The 16,853-nt window shown below is 46.6% G+C and overlaps 1 protein-coding gene across 44 annotated transcripts in view; it reads right to left on the bottom strand.

Annotated features, from left to right (window-relative positions):
• Positions 1-3,514: 3,514 nt before the first annotated feature.
• Clip1 (CAP-GLY domain containing linker protein 1) overlaps positions 3,515-16,853 on the bottom strand; it is a 106,955-nt gene continuing 93,616 nt past the window's right edge. For 43 of the 44 annotated variants that reach the window (NM_001408966.1, XM_087579230.1, XM_087579247.1 and 40 more), the window contains 6 exon segments: positions 3,515-5,164; positions 5,750-5,874; positions 8,538-8,587; positions 9,226-9,376; positions 9,456-9,573; positions 16,576-16,628. In NM_001408966.1, the coding sequence (NP_001395895.1) occupies positions 4,939-5,164; positions 5,750-5,874; positions 8,538-8,587; positions 9,226-9,376; positions 9,456-9,573; positions 16,576-16,628 (723 nt within the window). In that variant the 3' untranslated portion in view covers positions 3,515-4,938. 44 annotated transcript variants of the gene reach the window in all.

Raw genomic sequence — 16,853 nt, 5'->3', positions numbered from 1 at the left:
TATATTGCTGTAACCAGGTTATGTTTCTGGTTCTCATAAAAGCCAATAAAAAGAGACAAGCGGGCTGGAGAGATGGCTCAGTGGTTAAGAGCACTGACTGCTTATCCAGAGGTCCTGAGTTCAAATCCCAGCAACCACATGGTGGCTCACAGCCATCTGTAATGAGATCCGATGCCCTCTTCTGGTGTGTCTGAAGACAGCTATGGTGTACTCATATATAATAAATAAATCTTAGAAAAAAGAATAGTCTTCTAAAAAAAGAGACAAGAATAAATTATTGAAAACTTACTTTTAGGGGCTAGAGAGATGGCTCAGTGGTTAAGATCAATGATTGCTCTTCTAGAGGTCCTGAGTTCAATTCCTAGCAACAACATGGTGGCTCACAAACATCTGTAATGGGATCCGATGCCCTCTTCTGGTATGTCTGAAGAGAGCCACAGTGTACTCACATATGAAAAATAAAGTCTTTTTTAAAAAAAAAAATTTACGGGGTTGGGGATTTAGCTCAGTGGTAGAGCGCTTGCCTAGCAAGCACAAAGCCCTGGGTTCAGTCCCCAGCTCCGAAAAAAAAAAGAAGGGAAAAAATTACTTTTATTATTGTTAATTATGTGTAGGTGTCTATGTTTGTTTGCATGTGAGTTTGTGCACACAAGTGCAGGCACCCTCAGAGGCCAGAGGCATCAGATCCCCTGGAGCTGAACTTACAGCCAGCTATGAGTTATCACAAGGTTGCTAGGGAAAACCGATACTGGTCCTCTGGAAGAGCAGCAAATGCTCTTAACCACCAAGGTTTCTCTCAGCCCCACCAAGAATGGACTCTTTAAATTGTGCTGTGTTCAGAAAGCCAGTGACCTGAAAGGGTGATGCGGGGACAGGGGATGGGGTAGGGGGTGGAGGGTGCACAAGGCCATCGACTCAGTGTCATCCCTCTGGTTAAGTGGTCCATCCATCGCCTTAGCGTCTTAGCGGCAGGATGCCTGAGCTGAGCCTGCCAGTGTTGATAGTGTTCCTCCAAGGCCATTTGGAACCTTAACTCAAAGCAAGCAAGCTACCGATAATGCCTGTGTGCTACACCAGTCATGATTGTAAGTGCAGACTCCTTTTTCTACCACGGAGTGTAGAATGTCTGCTCTCCTCCCTGATCCTGTCAGTCCCGATTATTATAACGTTTTCTTTTTAAATATATTATGATAAAGCAGTGGATAACCCAATATAGTTAATTTCTGAATGGTTCACAGAATGCTTTGAGAGAAGAAACCAGTTATTTCTCTTCCTCTTCTCTTCCAGCTTCTAACAGGGTCTCATGCAGTCCATGCTGGCAGTGAACGACGGAGCTGAGGATGACCTTGACTTCCTGATCCCTCTCTAAAGTACTAAAGTGACAGATGTCTGTCACACATGGCTTCACTTTTCTTTTTTAAAGATTTATTTAAGTACACTGTAGCTGTCTTCTGACACACTAGAAGAGGGCATCAGATCCCATTACAGATGGTTGTGAGCCACCATGTGGTTGCTGGGATTTGAACTCAGGACCTCTGGGAGAGCAGCCAGTGCTCTTAACCGCTGAGCCATCTCTCCAGCCCCACTTGGTTTTTCTTTAAGAATAAAGTAAAAAAAAAAATTGAGGCTAGCCTGGTCTACAAGAGCTAATTCTAGTACGGCCAAGGCTATGCAAAGAAATCCTGCAAAAAACAAAACAAAGGGGGTTGGGGATTTAGCTCAGTGGTAGAGCGCTTGCCTATGAAGCGCAAGGCCCTGGGTTCGGTCCCCAGCTCCAAAGAAAAAAAAAAAAAACACAAAACAAAACAAAGAAATAGAACTTGACAGGTGAAAGGCATCTTTTATGTTTTGGTCGTTGATGGTTCGTGATATCACTCAGAAGCCTAGAATCCTTCCAAGACGTTGTGCAGCCTTCTAGGACACTTTCCCTCTGTTGGCTTGGGACCACTTTCAAGCTTTGTACACCCTGCCCCACCTTGAGGCAGGGTCTCATCATGTGAGCCAGGCTGGCCTTGAACTGCCTCGGTCTCCAGCTGCCTCCCCTGCAAATCCCCTTTCCAGCAACACTGAACAGTGGCACCGCCTAGAAGTCAAAGCCTCCTAGGGCCTGGTGTTTATGTGTACGCCTATTCAAGTGCATGCCCAGGCCAGTCGACCTCAGCTGTCATTTCTTTTTTTCGGAGCTGGGGACCGAACCCAGGGCCTTGCGCTTTCTAGACAAGCGCTCTACCACTGAGCTAAATCCCCAACCCTCAGCTGTCATTTCTAAGGTGCCATCCCCTTTGTAAAATTCTTCCACTGGCTTGAAACTTGCCAAGTTGGTTAGGCCAGCTGGCCTAGGAAGCCCCTAGGGGCCTGCCTATCTCTCTCCTCTGTACTGGGATTACAAGTGTGTGCCACCATGCTCCACTTTGTGGAATCTGGGATAGTCCTAACCGAGCTATCTCCCCAGCCTTTCTTATTTCCAGACAGTGTTTTTCATGTATCCCAAGTTAGCCTCAAATTCCCTATATAGCCAAGACCTCCTTGTATGACCCTCCTACCTCCACCTTCCCAATCCAGGAATTCGGTATTTGCCACCGTGCCCAGTGTATATCTTTCCCACATACTCCCAGTGATTGACAGCATCATTTGCAAGTACGTGGCACTGAGGATTGAACCCAGGGCTCTGTGCATGTTGGCCAAGTATCATATGGATCACTAAATATATCCAGCTCTTTCTGACTGTTTTTGGAGACAGGGTTTCACTGTGTAGCACTAGCAGCCCCTCTGTAGACCAGGCTAGCCTCAGAGATCCACCTACCTCTGTCTCGGGTGCTGGGAACAAAGGTGTGTGCTATCACCACCCAGCAGCTGTTAACATTATTATAAGCAATTCTATCAATAATTTTAAGGCCTAACACTTAAAGTCTCTCTCTCTCCTCTCCTACCCCCTCCTCTCTCTCTCATCTCTGAGCTCGCTCTCTCTCTCTCTCTCTCTCTCTGTGTGTGTGTGTGTGTGTGTGTGTGTGTGTGTGTGTGTGTTCAAGACAGGGTAGTCCTGTGTAGGCTCTGGCTATCCTGGAATTCCCTTTGTAGAACAGGAACTCCCCTTCATAGACCAGGCTTTCCTGGAACTCAGAGACCCGCCTGCCTCTGCCTCCTGAGTGCTGGGACTAAACGTGTGAGCCCCCACCCCTTGGCTTCTCTGCCTTTTCACACAGGGTCTTAGGCTGGTCTCCAAGTCGTTACATAGTCAAAGATGGCCTTGACTTCTGCCTCTTCTCCCTCTGCCTCCAAAAGGTCCGGCTGCACATGACAACTTGTTAAAGTTGTTCAGAAACTTGTTTTATAGACGTGAAGGAGCCCTTTGGGGACCTGACATGGTGGCTCCGTGGTAGAGGGAGGAAAAAATTGCCTTTGGAATCCAAAGGGTTTTCCTACTTGAAGAAAAACCGGTAACAAGTAAGCCTAAGAATAATGTGTCTACTCCCACTGGCAAAAACAGAGAACACAGAAAGAACCAAAACATTCATTGAAGTAGGTACAGAACTCAGATTTTAATACTGCTTTACATATTTCGTTTGTGAAATAATTCCTATAGTTTTATTAACCCAAAATGCCAACTGGTAACAGGTTTGTTGAATGTTCACTCGTCAAGCACAGTGGATAATCTTACGGGGGACATGGCGAAGGCTTATTTATATACAAAGGTGGAAGCTCTTATCCTGCACGCGGCATGGACACGCGTCTGACTCCTTCTTACATATTTTCAAAGACATTCAAGTGAAGACAGACAGACTCAGACTGGCTGATAAACTCTTCAGTTGATTGAGGTCCTTTGTTTTATCTTTTTGTGATAAGAAAATTCAAAATTATCCATGTTGAATTTCTCATCATACATTCATTAAAAATACAGTAAAAGAAAAAACAAACAACAAACAACAAACGAACCGCACAGATGCATAAGGGAGGGCTGTGGACCGGTTAGTTTGGCGGCCGTAAGAGCGGCTTGGTTTGCTGCTGGGGTTATCTGCTAAAGAAGGGGAACAACCGACGAGCTGGCTAAGAAACAACACGGAAACAAAGACGATGGCCGTGACACCGCAGAGCCTGTCTCTGGCCCAGCCGGTCACATCCTGGTGAGCCTTTAGGTGTTTTCTTTTTTGTAAAGGTAAAAAAATCTGAAAAGAAGACACACTGTATAGACTTTTTTTTCCCAAAATATAGATTTTGTTTTTTAAAAAATATATATACATATAATATATAGAGGTTGAAATTATGTAAAACCAATAAAGAAAACACCACCAGGGGTGTAGCATATAGATTAGAAAATGTCCCCACAGCAGTTTGGGGCTTTCCCCTCCCTTTTACCTGTTTCATGATTTATAATCTCGCCCAAGTCTTGTCAAGCCTGGAAAAGGGCACTACTGACAGTGGGTAGTGCCGACAGCTTGGACACTTAGGAAAAAAAGTATTTAAAGGAGGGCACGAAATCACAAAGTGGCGCTTTTTTTTCTTTTTGCAACTCATTCCAGTGTCAAAGCGTAACAAAAACAACAACCGAAATATACAGATGAAGCCAGGAAACATTTTAGTGCAAATATGAGGCTTAACGTCATAATTTAAAGTTTCTTAAATAAGACACTGCCAGGGTCCAGCTTGTCCCAGGGTATTTCTCCGGGAACAAAAAGTTACTGTAGCACCTCGTACAATGTCTTAAACTTTAAAAATCCAGAAAACAAGGACGGAAGTGCAAGCCCACCTACCAAATGTTTATTATTTTAACTTACGAGAGGAAAAGAAAGGGAAATCTGTTGAAGATCAAAATACTTTCTCAGATTTGTTGACAGGGGGGTCAAAAAATAAGGAGTTCTTCCGAAGTCACGTGGGCAGCGCTGGTGGAAAGCTGCTGAGGGGCCGGCGTCCGGGAAGCCCAGTCCTGTGTGCCCGGCCTCCTCAGAAGGTCTCATCGTCGTTGCAGTTGGTGGCCCAGTGGCCAAACATCTCACAGATCTCACAGTATGGCCGCTCCTCGCTCCGGCTGCCGTGGTGAGTGGAGTGCGGAGGGTCTTCTGACATCTGCGCCTGGGTGGGGCAGTCCTCTGTGTCGTGGAGATCAAAGCAGTCACAAATGTCACAGAAGAGGCGGGGTTTCTTCTTGGACTGCTTCTCCTGGTCATCACTACAAATGTCAACACAGAAAACCAGGAAGTTGGTCAGAGGAAACTCAGGAGGGGATAGACTCACAGACAACTTTAAAATGCCTAAGGACCAGGGCTGGAGAGATGGCTCAGCGGTTAAGAGCCCCGACTGCTCTTCCAGAGGTCATGAGTTCAATTCCCAGCAACCACATGGTGGCTCACAACCATCTGTAAAGAGATCCGATGCCCTCTTCTGGTGTGTCTGAAGACAGCTACAGTGTACTTATATATAATAAATGAATAAATCTTTAAAAAAAATGCCTAAGGATCAACAGTGGCCACAGCTAGGAGCTTCTGGATAAACCTTTATAAATGTGCAGGCTAGGCTGCAGGAGGGCTCAGCTTTTAGAACAGAAGGCCCAGCATCCACAAGAAGGATCGTAACCATCTGTAACTCCAGGTCCACGGCATCCGATGTCCTCTTCTGGCCTCCAAAAAGCACCAGGCACACATGTGGTGCACATACATACATGTCAGCAAAATACTGGTATACACCAAACAAATCTAATAAAACGAGTGGCAGCTTGGCCCTCTGCGCCCTTCTGATGGGCTAAGCCCCGTCCTACCTGTCGTAACTGTTCGGATCCTCCCCGTTGCCGTTCAGCGCAGCTTCAGACATCATCTCCACCTTCATCTTGAGGTCTTGGTTCTTTCTTTGAAGGTCCACTATTACCGAGTTGAGGAAATCAATCTGGTTTTTTTTTTTTTTTTTCAAAGAAAAAAGAAGCAGTGAGCTGTGGGAACGTCTACGCCCTCACGGCTGCAATATCTTGAGGTGGGGAAGGATGTGCTCACACTACAGCTGCAAACGTGTCAGGGCAGAGCAGGGATGCTGAGGCTGCCCGGTGACCTGAGGTGATGGCTAGGTGAAGGCCGGAAGCAGGTTCCTCTCTTCCCTTTTCTATCTCTCAGTGTTTGTTACTAAGGTACTGTTCTGTATCAAGAGACGCTTTAAAGTCATGTCACTGAGTCTCTGCAGCTGTGAACGGATAAACCTCACTTTGTTCAGACAAAGGACACTGCACTTAAAATCACTGATGTGTGGACTAGTGAAATGCCACCGCTAGTGTTTCAAGAAAACAAAACACCTTACACTGCCCACAGTCAAAATTTCACATTTCTGAATACCTGGTTTATTTTCCCTTTGTGTGTGTGTGTGTGTGTGTGTGTGTGTGTGTGTGTGTGTGTGTGTGTGTACAGGGAATCTTTGGTAAAGATATAGGGCTTAATAGAGAAGGCCAAGCTCTCTTTCTGCTGAGGAGGTGGGACATGTCCGTCGTCCCCCCACACACACGGGCACACACACATACACAGGAAGAGCACGTGTTCTAGAAAGAGCTGGCAGCAAAGACAACAAAGTGACCATCAAAAAGTAACATGTCCTGAAGACTTCATGTCTTTTAAGGGTTCTCTGAAAACAAAACATTCTTCCCTCTTTTACAAGTAAAAGGTTTCATTTCTGTACATTGAAATGTCTCTGTCTCGATTCACATACTTTAGCTGTCCTTCCTTCTTCTCTTTCTTTTATCTGTCTGTCTTTCTTTCTTGAATAGACTCTTGTAAGTATCCCAGGCTGGCCTTAGACTCACTATTAAATTAGGCGTGACGTACACCGTTAATCCCAGCACTCAGGAGGCAGAGGCAGGCTGCTGTCTGCTCCTTTAAAGCTAGTCTGGTCTATTCTATAGTTAGTCCCTGTCTCAGACAGACAAAACACAGAACCAGATTAACCGTGAACTGTCTTCCTTTCCTAAGACAGGATCTTACACTGTAGCTATGGCAAATTAATAGACCTTGCTGCCTCGGCCTCCCGGATGCTGGTGTCTCATGGATATCCTACCACACCTGACTCGCTTTCTTCTTTCTTCCAGATTTACGTGTATGAGTGTTCTGCCTGTGTGGCTGTGGAGGTCGGGGGTTGGGAGTTGGGTGGGGGGAGCTGGATTCCCTGGCACTGGAGTTCAGGATGGTTGTGGACTACCACATGGGTGCTGGGAACTCAAGCCAGTCCTCTGTAAGAGCAACTACCGCTCCTACCCACTGAGCCATCTCTCCAGCCCTCACATCTGACTTTCCGGTTGCATCTTCTAAGTCATTCTGTAGGGCTCCGTTCCAGGGACAAGGGAACCATACACACAGTCACACGCACAATGTACACAAATTAGGAAGCAAAAAACAAACCATTTGCTGATGGGAGGGAAAGTGTTGGCGGCAGCAGCAGAAACAGATGAAAGCAGAAAGGAAGGGGGGAGAAAAAACAATGTTAATTCTGTTCTATGCCTGTGAGAGGCTAAGAGACAAAGCTAATGCTGGGTCAGTCGGAGTCTGAAAGCTGTTTAAGGGCATTCCTTAGAGCACTGGATTTTCATAGATACCCACAGGGTTAGACAGATCACAGTGTCCTGTCCTCCAAAGGGAACTGACTAAACTGTGGTCCAGCCACATAATGGAGTAGTACACAGCTAAAGAAAAGGTAACAAGTACAGAACGGATTATGGGGTATGCTACTAAAGTTCAACAATAACGGAGGCTGGAGAGACGGCTCAGTGGTTTAGAGCACTGACTGCTCTTCCAGAGGTCCTGAGTTCAATTCCCAGCACCCACATGGTGGCTCACAACCATCTGTCATGGGGTCTGATGCCCTCTTCTGGTGTCTGAAGACAGCGACAGTGCACTCATACAAATAAATCTTAAAACAAAGCAAGGCAAAAAGCTGTGAAGGGAGGTAGCTGTGCTGGTGCTGCCCAACTGTGATTCAGTGACTGGGAGGCAGGGCAGCAGAAGCAGCAAAGTTCGAGGCCAATTAGGGCTCCATAAAGCCCTGTGTCTCAAAAAAAAAAAAAAAAAACAAACAAACAAACAAAAAAAAAAGTCAAGTAGTAGACACATTAATCCCTGAAGTAGAGAGGCAGAGGAAGGCGGCTCTCTTAGAGTTCAAGGCCAGCCTGGTCTACAGAGTGAGTTCCAGGAGAGTCAGGGCTACACAGAGAAATCCTTTCTTGAAAAAAAAAAAAAAAAAAAAGGGCAAAACTTGAAGTCCTAGAGTGTGCTTGTGAGGGGCAGGCTCCTCTGTGCTACCCAGGCTGATCTCAGACTCCATGGCTCCACTGATCCTCCTCCCACCTCGGCCTTCCAAGAACTGCAGGATGCGCGGTCTCACACCACAGCTACCGAACCACAAAGGCCCACTGCCTGCAGCAGGCAGGACACGGGATCAGTGTCGGGATGTGGGGAATGAGCAGCGGAGACCGAAAGGCTTCTCACCGTGTACACTTTAATGCTCAGCGCTACACTCTCGAGATACCTAGTGACGGGGGACAGCAGACAGCAGAAGCACTAAGAGAGGAGCATTACCTGACTCTCCTGGGCTCTCTCATCCTCTTCTGTCTGAACATCAGTGTTACCTGGAATTTAAAACAAGAACGAGAGCAGTCAGAGGAGCACGGAGAACGCTTCCAGCCAGTCCCTAGCTGCTGAGTGCCCAGCTGCCAAGGGACGCTCTCATGAGAATGGGGACAAGTCCCTGCCCGCTCTCTGGCTGCTACTGGGTCTTGAAGACGAAGACGCTGGCCCTATCCCTTTGGGGATTCTCTCAAGATGGCCACCTAGAGGGGTTGGGGATTTAGCTCAGTGGTAGAGCGCTTGCCTAGGAAGCACAAGGCCCTGGGTTCGGTCCCCAGCTCCGAAAAAAAGAACCAAAAAAAAAAAAAAAAGATGGCCACCTAGGGGGTACTGGTGTCTGATGTTTATGGCTGCACCCTAGCATCTCCCACCAAGGTGATCTCTGTTCCCCTTGATGCTCTGCACTCTGAGGCCTCATGGTTTGCTCATATGACGGTTGCTGTCGTGTCATGTCGTATGTGTGTTGTAACAGCCACACAGCATGAGATGACAACGCCAGGCACACTTGTGACCAGCCCTTTGGGTAAGTGTTGGGAGAGGTGGGGGCGGGGCAGCTGGGCGCAGGTGGAGGCTCTGGAGGAGGCGCTGGATGGGGATGGGAGGAGTGGGATGAGGAGGAGCCCACAGGGCATCCCTGTACCTGAGGAGCTGCTGAGCTGCCTCTTGTTTTCCTTGAGTTGAAGTTCCAGGTTTTTGACCTTGAGCTCAAGCTTCACCTTATCCGACTCCAGGGTCTGCACGACTGAGTGCAGGGACTTGGCAGAGGCGTTTTCCCCCCTGAGCACTGTGACCTACAAGAGATGTTGGGCTCAGGCCAGGAGGGAGGGGCAGGGTGTGCAGCAGGACCATCTATCCGCCCCAGCGCCCTACCTCATTCCTCAGCTTCTCCAGCTCTGCGTCCTTCTCCGTGAGTAAGGCACTGGTGAGGCTGATGGATTTCTGCAAGGAGGCTTTCTCTTCATCGGCGTCTTTTCTGTACTCGGATTCTCTAAGAAACCAGAGAGTTAAAGAGGTGCAGACATCAACTAGGGCAGCCAGCGGTCAGCGAGCAGCTATTCCAGAAGACTTGAGAGCAACTTGGGTTAACACCGTGGAAAAGGGAAGCTGCATGGGGACTGAGGCTGTTCTGCCTGTAAGTGCTACTTACTGTGAGAGAGAGAGAGGGGGTGGGGGGGAGGGAAGGCTTATACGCACAGGCATGCAGAACCTGCATGTCACTGTGTCCATTTGAACTCAGAGAGACAAGTTAATACATTGGGAAGACGTAGATTTAAAAACATTAATAATTGTTGCATGACCCCTCCCCCCCCCAAAAAAAACTATAGCCAAATATATAGTTGAATGGTTATTCTGGAATAAATAATTACCAAGCAGTGACAATTAAAATACGAACATGCAAAGCAATTATACCGAGGTCATGCAGAGCGGGATTTTGCTGGAAATATCCATTGGTTCTCACTAATTTCAGTAACTTTTTGGCAAGTTCAGAGGTTGTGTTTTTAAGATTGTGTGAGCCGAAACAGTAGCAAGGATCTGTCCCATTCCAACCGAGGGCCAATTGCTTTTCAACCAATCTGGAGAGGCACCGGGCTGCTCCTATAACTGAGCTACAGAAAAGCCAGGCAGAAGGGTATGTGGGTCTTCGTAGGCAGAACAGAACCTGAGGCGTACCACAGGAATAATGCAGCCCCGGTCCTCTGCTGGCCCACTAGAGGGAGTGAGAGGCCTTAAGGAAAACTAGAACTGGCCACTGGGGGAGTCTGGGTTGCAAGAGGAAGGGTGGGGAGGCTGGGGGAGACATGGAGGTTGGGCAAGACACAAAGGAATCAACTCCAAAGGAGAGCGGCAAAAGTGTGTACGCATGTGAGGTGTGAGTGTGTAAAGATGTGCTGCGAAATACAAACATGCTGAGGTCATCCTCAGTGAGGGCCTGTCACCGATCAGAAGAGACCGTGATGGGAAGCTACAATGAGCTGAGTGGTGGTGACTGTGGCTATGTGACATGTTCACAGTGGGGCAGCTGACTAGGGAAACAGTTGGCTGAAAAACCTTTACAACTCCTCTAAAATTAGCCCTTAAAAATAAAACTTCCTTAATTTTTAATAAGCAGACCTTGTGTCCCTAAATTACTTTAGGGGAAAATAAAACAAGAGGAAAGTGTCTGGGGCTAGCGCTCAGGTCACACAATCTCAGACTCTGCGGAAATGCAGGCGGTTCTAGGGAAGCAGGCGGGCGGAGGCCAAGCAAGTGCATTTAGGCTGTTTTAAATCAGCTGGAGGAACAGGGTAGATGGTAAAGGAATGGCTGGTTAGTGAGACCCAAGGTATCCGGCACATGAATTACAAACTTCTCATGGTTTATGGTGAACTGACATTCTACACAGAGATGAAAATAAATGTGTTGTATTTATCTCGTTGTGTGGCTTACACTTTTACACTCCAGAGTGATGAGGAGTAAGGACAGAATCTGAGACCTTACCGATGCTTTGAATTAGTAACACTGGGAAGGAAGGGGCATCGGTGCCCCTAAGGTCCTGAGGAAATGCTAGAATAGCTCGAGCTTGAGTTAAAGCGGGGCTCCTGAAGTGGGGGGACGAACAGGCATCTCTGCAATGTGGGAAGTAAGACACGGGAAACTTGGGCTCATTGCATTTCTCTGAAGCATATTTGGTATTTGGTTCTATTGTAAAAATGAATTCTGGCACTTTGCTCATTTTAACTGTCAATCAGATTTTAACTAAAAAATTAGCATGACTGGAGATTGCTGAAGACAGATATGGATTCTCCTATGCCCAAAGACCTCAGTGGCTAAGATCCCATGACACTTAGAACTGGGAGGAGGAGTCACCAGTAGAAGCAGAAGGGTCACCAACCTGACTCTGTGCTTATCCTGTCTACCCACAACCATAAGACACACAGTTTGCTAAGAGGGTAGAGGCAGGCTGTTTCCTGTACAAATGGACCAAAGGACACATGCTGAAGAAAGATGGCTCCATGGGGAAGTCACTGCCACCAAGCCTGATGACTTGAGAGTGACCCTGAAAATCCATGTGGGGTAAGGATCCCTCTACACACACAGACACACACGCGCGCGCACACACACACACATACACACAGACACACACACACACAGCATACATACACACCACACACACACATACATACACACCACATACACACTCCCACACACATACACACATACACATACACACACACACATACACACACACACACCACACACTAAATGTTAAAAGAAAGAAAAATGGAGAAAGAGAAAGAGGAAGAAAGAGCAGGAAGTCTACCAGATGACAGGGCACACAGGCTTGGCAGTTCATCTGTGACGGATCTTCACTGATGGGTTCTTTGGCAATTTCTATGCCCTAATTCCTCTGTACAAACCAAGAGGGGCTGAATTAAAACATCTATGCCAACATTCCCGATGTATGAGAAGCAAACTGTTAGTTTAAACCCTGTTGACTAGAAGGGATTACAAATGCTACCAATACCAAGAAAGGAAGCTAGCCGTATGAAAGAAGGGATCAGGGCCGGAAACTCCTGTCCCACCCCCCGTGGGAATACGTCGCTCAGATTCTCTTCTTACTACTCACGTAAGAAATAACGTCCAGTAATGAAGCAAATACCTTAAGGTGTTACTGGGTAAGCTTTAAAATGCAAGATAATAAGAACCAAATATTAGAGACATGAAGAAAAATGCAAATACAGTAAGGAGAACTAAATTTGCACTCAAGTTCTTTGCTGATATTAAAAAGAAGTGTGGTGTGGTGTGGTGGTAGTGGGGTGTGTGTGTATGTCTGTGTGTGTGTGTGTGTACTGCTGAGCATATTGTACAAAACAAAAGCAAGACACAGAGGGACAAAGGCAGCCAAAAAATATATACAACAATTTGGTTTACTAAAAATATATGGTTTATTTATTATAACGTGGATAGACTTTCTTTAGTCTTACCATGAAAGACACACAGATATAGCAAAGGAAGCAAGAGTAGGAAAGGGAAAAGAGAGGGATGAGATGAGCATTGGTAAGCAGCGCGAGCTCGGAGACAGTCAGACAGTTACAACCCACAGTGAGCAGAACGAGCTGGGGCAGCGCAGGCCACGTCGGGAGTGGAGGCAGGACTGGCATTCCTCCAGGGCTGACATTCTGGACTACCAGAAGGAATTTAGACCCCCAGGAATCCATGTATAAGACTTTGGCCTTGCTGTCCCTTCTTTGACATTAAAAAGCCCAGAGAAAAAAGGAGGCAAGCTAGTTCCCAGGGTGCATCAGCCTGGGCAGCAATGGAGGAGCACGTGCCGCCCGGTCTGGAAGTTACACAGCTCTGCCTTACCAGTTAGATCCCTGGGAACCTCTTTCTAACTCCCTCTCCTGGTTCTGTTTTGGTTTAAGGCAAGGTCTCACTATGTAATCCTGACAGGCCTGGAACTCACTGTATAGAGCAGGCTGACGAACTCTCTGCCTCTCTGCCTGCCTCTCTGCCTGCCTCTCTCTCTGCCCCTCTCTCTGCCTCTCTCCCTCTCTCCCTCTCTCCCTCTCTGCCCCTCTGCCCCTCTGCCCCTGCCTCCTGAATGCTGGGATTAATGGCTGGAACCTGCTCTTAAAGATGTGTGCCCAGCTGTCACCCAGTTTTGCAAATGATTACAGTTTTAAATTCAGAGGAAAACCTTCAGTACATATTACCCGCAACACAATGTGTATAGATACCGAAACCCCAAAGCGAACACTATTGATTTCTCTACAGCAGTCTCCTGTAGCCATATTAGCTTTTTTTTTGGAGCAGGGGACCGAACCCAGGGCCTTGCGCTTCCTAGGCAAGCGCTCTACCACTGAGCTAAATCCCCAACCCCGCCATATTAGCTTTAAACTTGATGTGTAGCTGAATATTACCCTGAACTTCCGCTCCTCCTACCTCTACCTCCCAAGTGCTGGGACTGCAGGCATATTCTACCATGCTTGGTTTATAATAAAAAAAATTTTAAGTTATTTTATTTACTTATTTGTGTGTGTATGTGTGTCTGTACACATGTATGTATTTATGGCTGTAAGTAGTGTGTGTGTGTGTGTGTGTGTGTGTGTGTGTGTGTGTGTGTGTGTGTGTAGGCGTACGTGCTGTGGTATATGCGTGTGGATGTCAGAGAGAAACTTGCTGGAATGTTCTTTCCTTCTATACCATGTGGGTCTGGAGGACTGAACTCAGGCTATCAGCCTTAGGGGCAAGTGCTCTTACCCACAAAGCCGTCTTACCAGCCTTCGTTTACAATTCAACTTTGCTCCTTGGGCAAGGGCAGCTTTGGGGTTCTCAGATCCCACGGGAGAAGTGCTGTGTGGAACCCAGGACCTTACACAAGCTAGGCTGGAGGTCACGTGCTGAGCTAGAGCTCACACCTCAGGGTCTGCTTCACCGGACCTGGGGGAATCCTGCAAGTCCTTAGCATGACAATGAGGAAGGTGGCCATTTTCCGCCCTCACTTCTAAACAAAAAAAAAAAAGCAGACATCTGCAAAGGAACCCCTACCAAACGGACATGTGGGAGGCATTTAAGGGCCTGGATTGTTCCTATTTTAAAATACATTCCAGTTCAGCCGTCCATGATAGAAGCAGACGTCCATGAGGGTTGTTTACCAAGAGAAAAGCAGTTTAAATGTAGAAACTAAACTTAAAACATTTTCACTTTCAGAAAAATTACAATCCTTATGTTTGTTCATCAAAATTAGCGGGAGCCATCTTAACGTTCTGGATGTGGGTCAGAGATTGAAACTGGGGCATCACAAGTGCCGGCAAGTGACTGATCATGTGTAGATCTTCTAGTACTTCGACTTCCCGAGACAGATCTCGTTTTAGTGCTGTCCTTGAACTTGTGACCCTCTGACCTCAGCCTCCCCAATAGCCACTGGGCCTGGCTTAAAAGAGCAGTAATTTTGAGAGTCACTTTGGTAAACATATAATTTAATCAGTCACATGATAAGAAAGAACTTATCAAGTATAAAATCTTCCAAAAATCGGTAATAAATAAGAGGCTAAAGGTACAGAGGACAGAACACAGAACCCTGAAATTCCAAGCCTCAGGCCTGCACCTATCCTTCATCAGCCTGAGTTCTTAGAGCAGTTCTGGCCTGGGGGCCTCTGCTTCATCATTAGACAATGCACACCCCACCATAGCTTCTGCTGGGACGTCTGAGATTATGAGGACTTGTGAATTAGAGCAGTGTGTAAATGTAACGAGATTATATACTGACATCAGCCTGCTTCCATTCCCTTGCCCCTTTCGAGAAAGCTTATAGGAGCAAGGCCTCATTGTTGTTGTTTGCAGAAGCCTGACCAGAGTGAGACACCTGTGTGCTCTAGAACGAAAGACCTTCTCAGAGAAACTCAGAGGAAGCTAAGTGTTTCTTGATTAAAGGCACACTGTTTGTGTAGGCTAAACAAAACCTTGTATTCCCAAGAGAGAACCACATCTATCAGATACCAGTGGGCAGCCTCCTCTGACCTTGCTAGGGGCATGAGAACTTCATTTTGGAATAAGCTAAATTTCTTTTCTTTTAAAACACAAGGTCTCCTGCAGTCCAGGCTGTCCTCAAATGTGGCATGTACCTGAAGGTGACCTTGAACTACTGATTCTCTCACCTCGGAGGATCACAGATGGTGCTGTAGTTTGATTGGCTTTGGTGAGGGATGAGTACAGGAGCTCGCACATGGTAAGTAAGCTCTGTGCCACTTAACCCCACTTCATTTTAATTAATTAATTAGCCAATTATTTGTTTATTTATTTCTGAAAGGGTGTCACGACATAGCTTGGCTGGCCTGGAACTCTCTTTGCAGACCAGGCTGGCCTCAAACTCACAAAGATCCTCCTGCCTCTGTTTCCCAAGTGCTGAGTTAAAGGCCTGTGCCTGGCCATTTTTGTGTTTTTGTCTCCTGTAGCCCACACTAGCCTTGAATTTGCAAGGCTAACAGGACAGCCTTGGACTCTTCACCCTCCACTTCTGCCTGCTGTGTGCTACGTTCCTGCTGCTGTTGTGATCCACATCTGTTGAGAACGCTGAGGCAAGATGGACTACTGTGTAGTCTACGCCCCTTGAGCTTGAGGGAGGCACAGAACTACCCCAGGTCTAACTGCTTCACTCAAAAGAGCAAAGGCCATGGGAGTGGGCAAGCATCAGACTTTGGGGTAATTCATTTCTTTCCTTTTTATTTTAGATTTTGTGTTGTGTTGTTGTTGTTGAGACAGGCTTTCTCTGTGCAGCCCTGGCTGTCCCGGAACTCACTCTGTAGACCAGGCTGGCCTCAAACTCAGAAGTCCACCTGCCTCTGCCTCCAGAGTGCTAGGATTAAAGGTGTGCACCACTATATCTGGCTTTTTTTTTTTTTTTTTTTTTTGAGCAGGATTTTGACATACAGCACAGGTTGGATTCAAATCTATGATCCTCCAGCCTCAGCCTCCCGAGTGTTGGAATTACAGATGTATCCTACCCTGACTTGGCCTAAATATGTAATTTCTGTGGACCACATTTATCTCTACTCAAAAGCACCTGGAAAGTTACATAATATCATGGAGGGATAATAAATAACAGAGACAAAGTACTTATTATTGAAAAATCAAACTTCCCCATAAGTGAAGTCATACTTCTATCTAATGTGACTGTCATACATGCAATTGTAATGTTGTTCATCTCTGAGACCAGACAGTGGTGTTAGTATGAGGCAATCTGCGTTTAGAGCTCTACTGAGTGAATGCAACTGAAAATGGCTTAAAAACTTAAATATCTGAAACTTGCATAAACGGACCTGTATAACTTGCCAATTGTGAGCACTAAAATACCACAACGCCATGTTCTGAATATAAGAAGTTTACTGTTTTCCACAAGTGCGAAACACACACACACACACACACACACACACACACACACACACACACACCCCTTCTGAAGCTTTCCTTGTTAAACACACGTATCAATAAAGAAGAGAGCACCTACCTCTTTTTCATTTCTAACAACTGATTATTGAGTACAGATCGTTCTTCTTCCAGCTGAAAAACAAAAACACAAAGAAGAGTTCAGTTGACAGCAGTCCACAGAGGTCCGCTGCTCCTTCAGACGGCCCAGCCCAGCCCGCACGAAGACTGCAGATGCCATCCCTTTTCCCTCAAGCAGTGAATCTGGCAAGAAGTTCCCACCACGAGGGTACTTACCACTTTAAAAACCCCTCAGATCTGATGGCTTACCCCTTCTGGACAAGCCTGAGAATTCAAAAT

This window comes from Rattus norvegicus, chromosome 12 (assembly GCF_021556685.1).
Source record: "Rattus norvegicus strain SHRSP/BbbUtx chromosome 12, alternate assembly SHRSP_T2T, whole genome shotgun sequence".
Lineage (NCBI taxonomy): Eukaryota > Metazoa > Chordata > Mammalia > Rodentia > Muridae > Rattus > Rattus norvegicus.
This window is presented reverse-complemented; position numbering and strand designations above follow the sequence as displayed.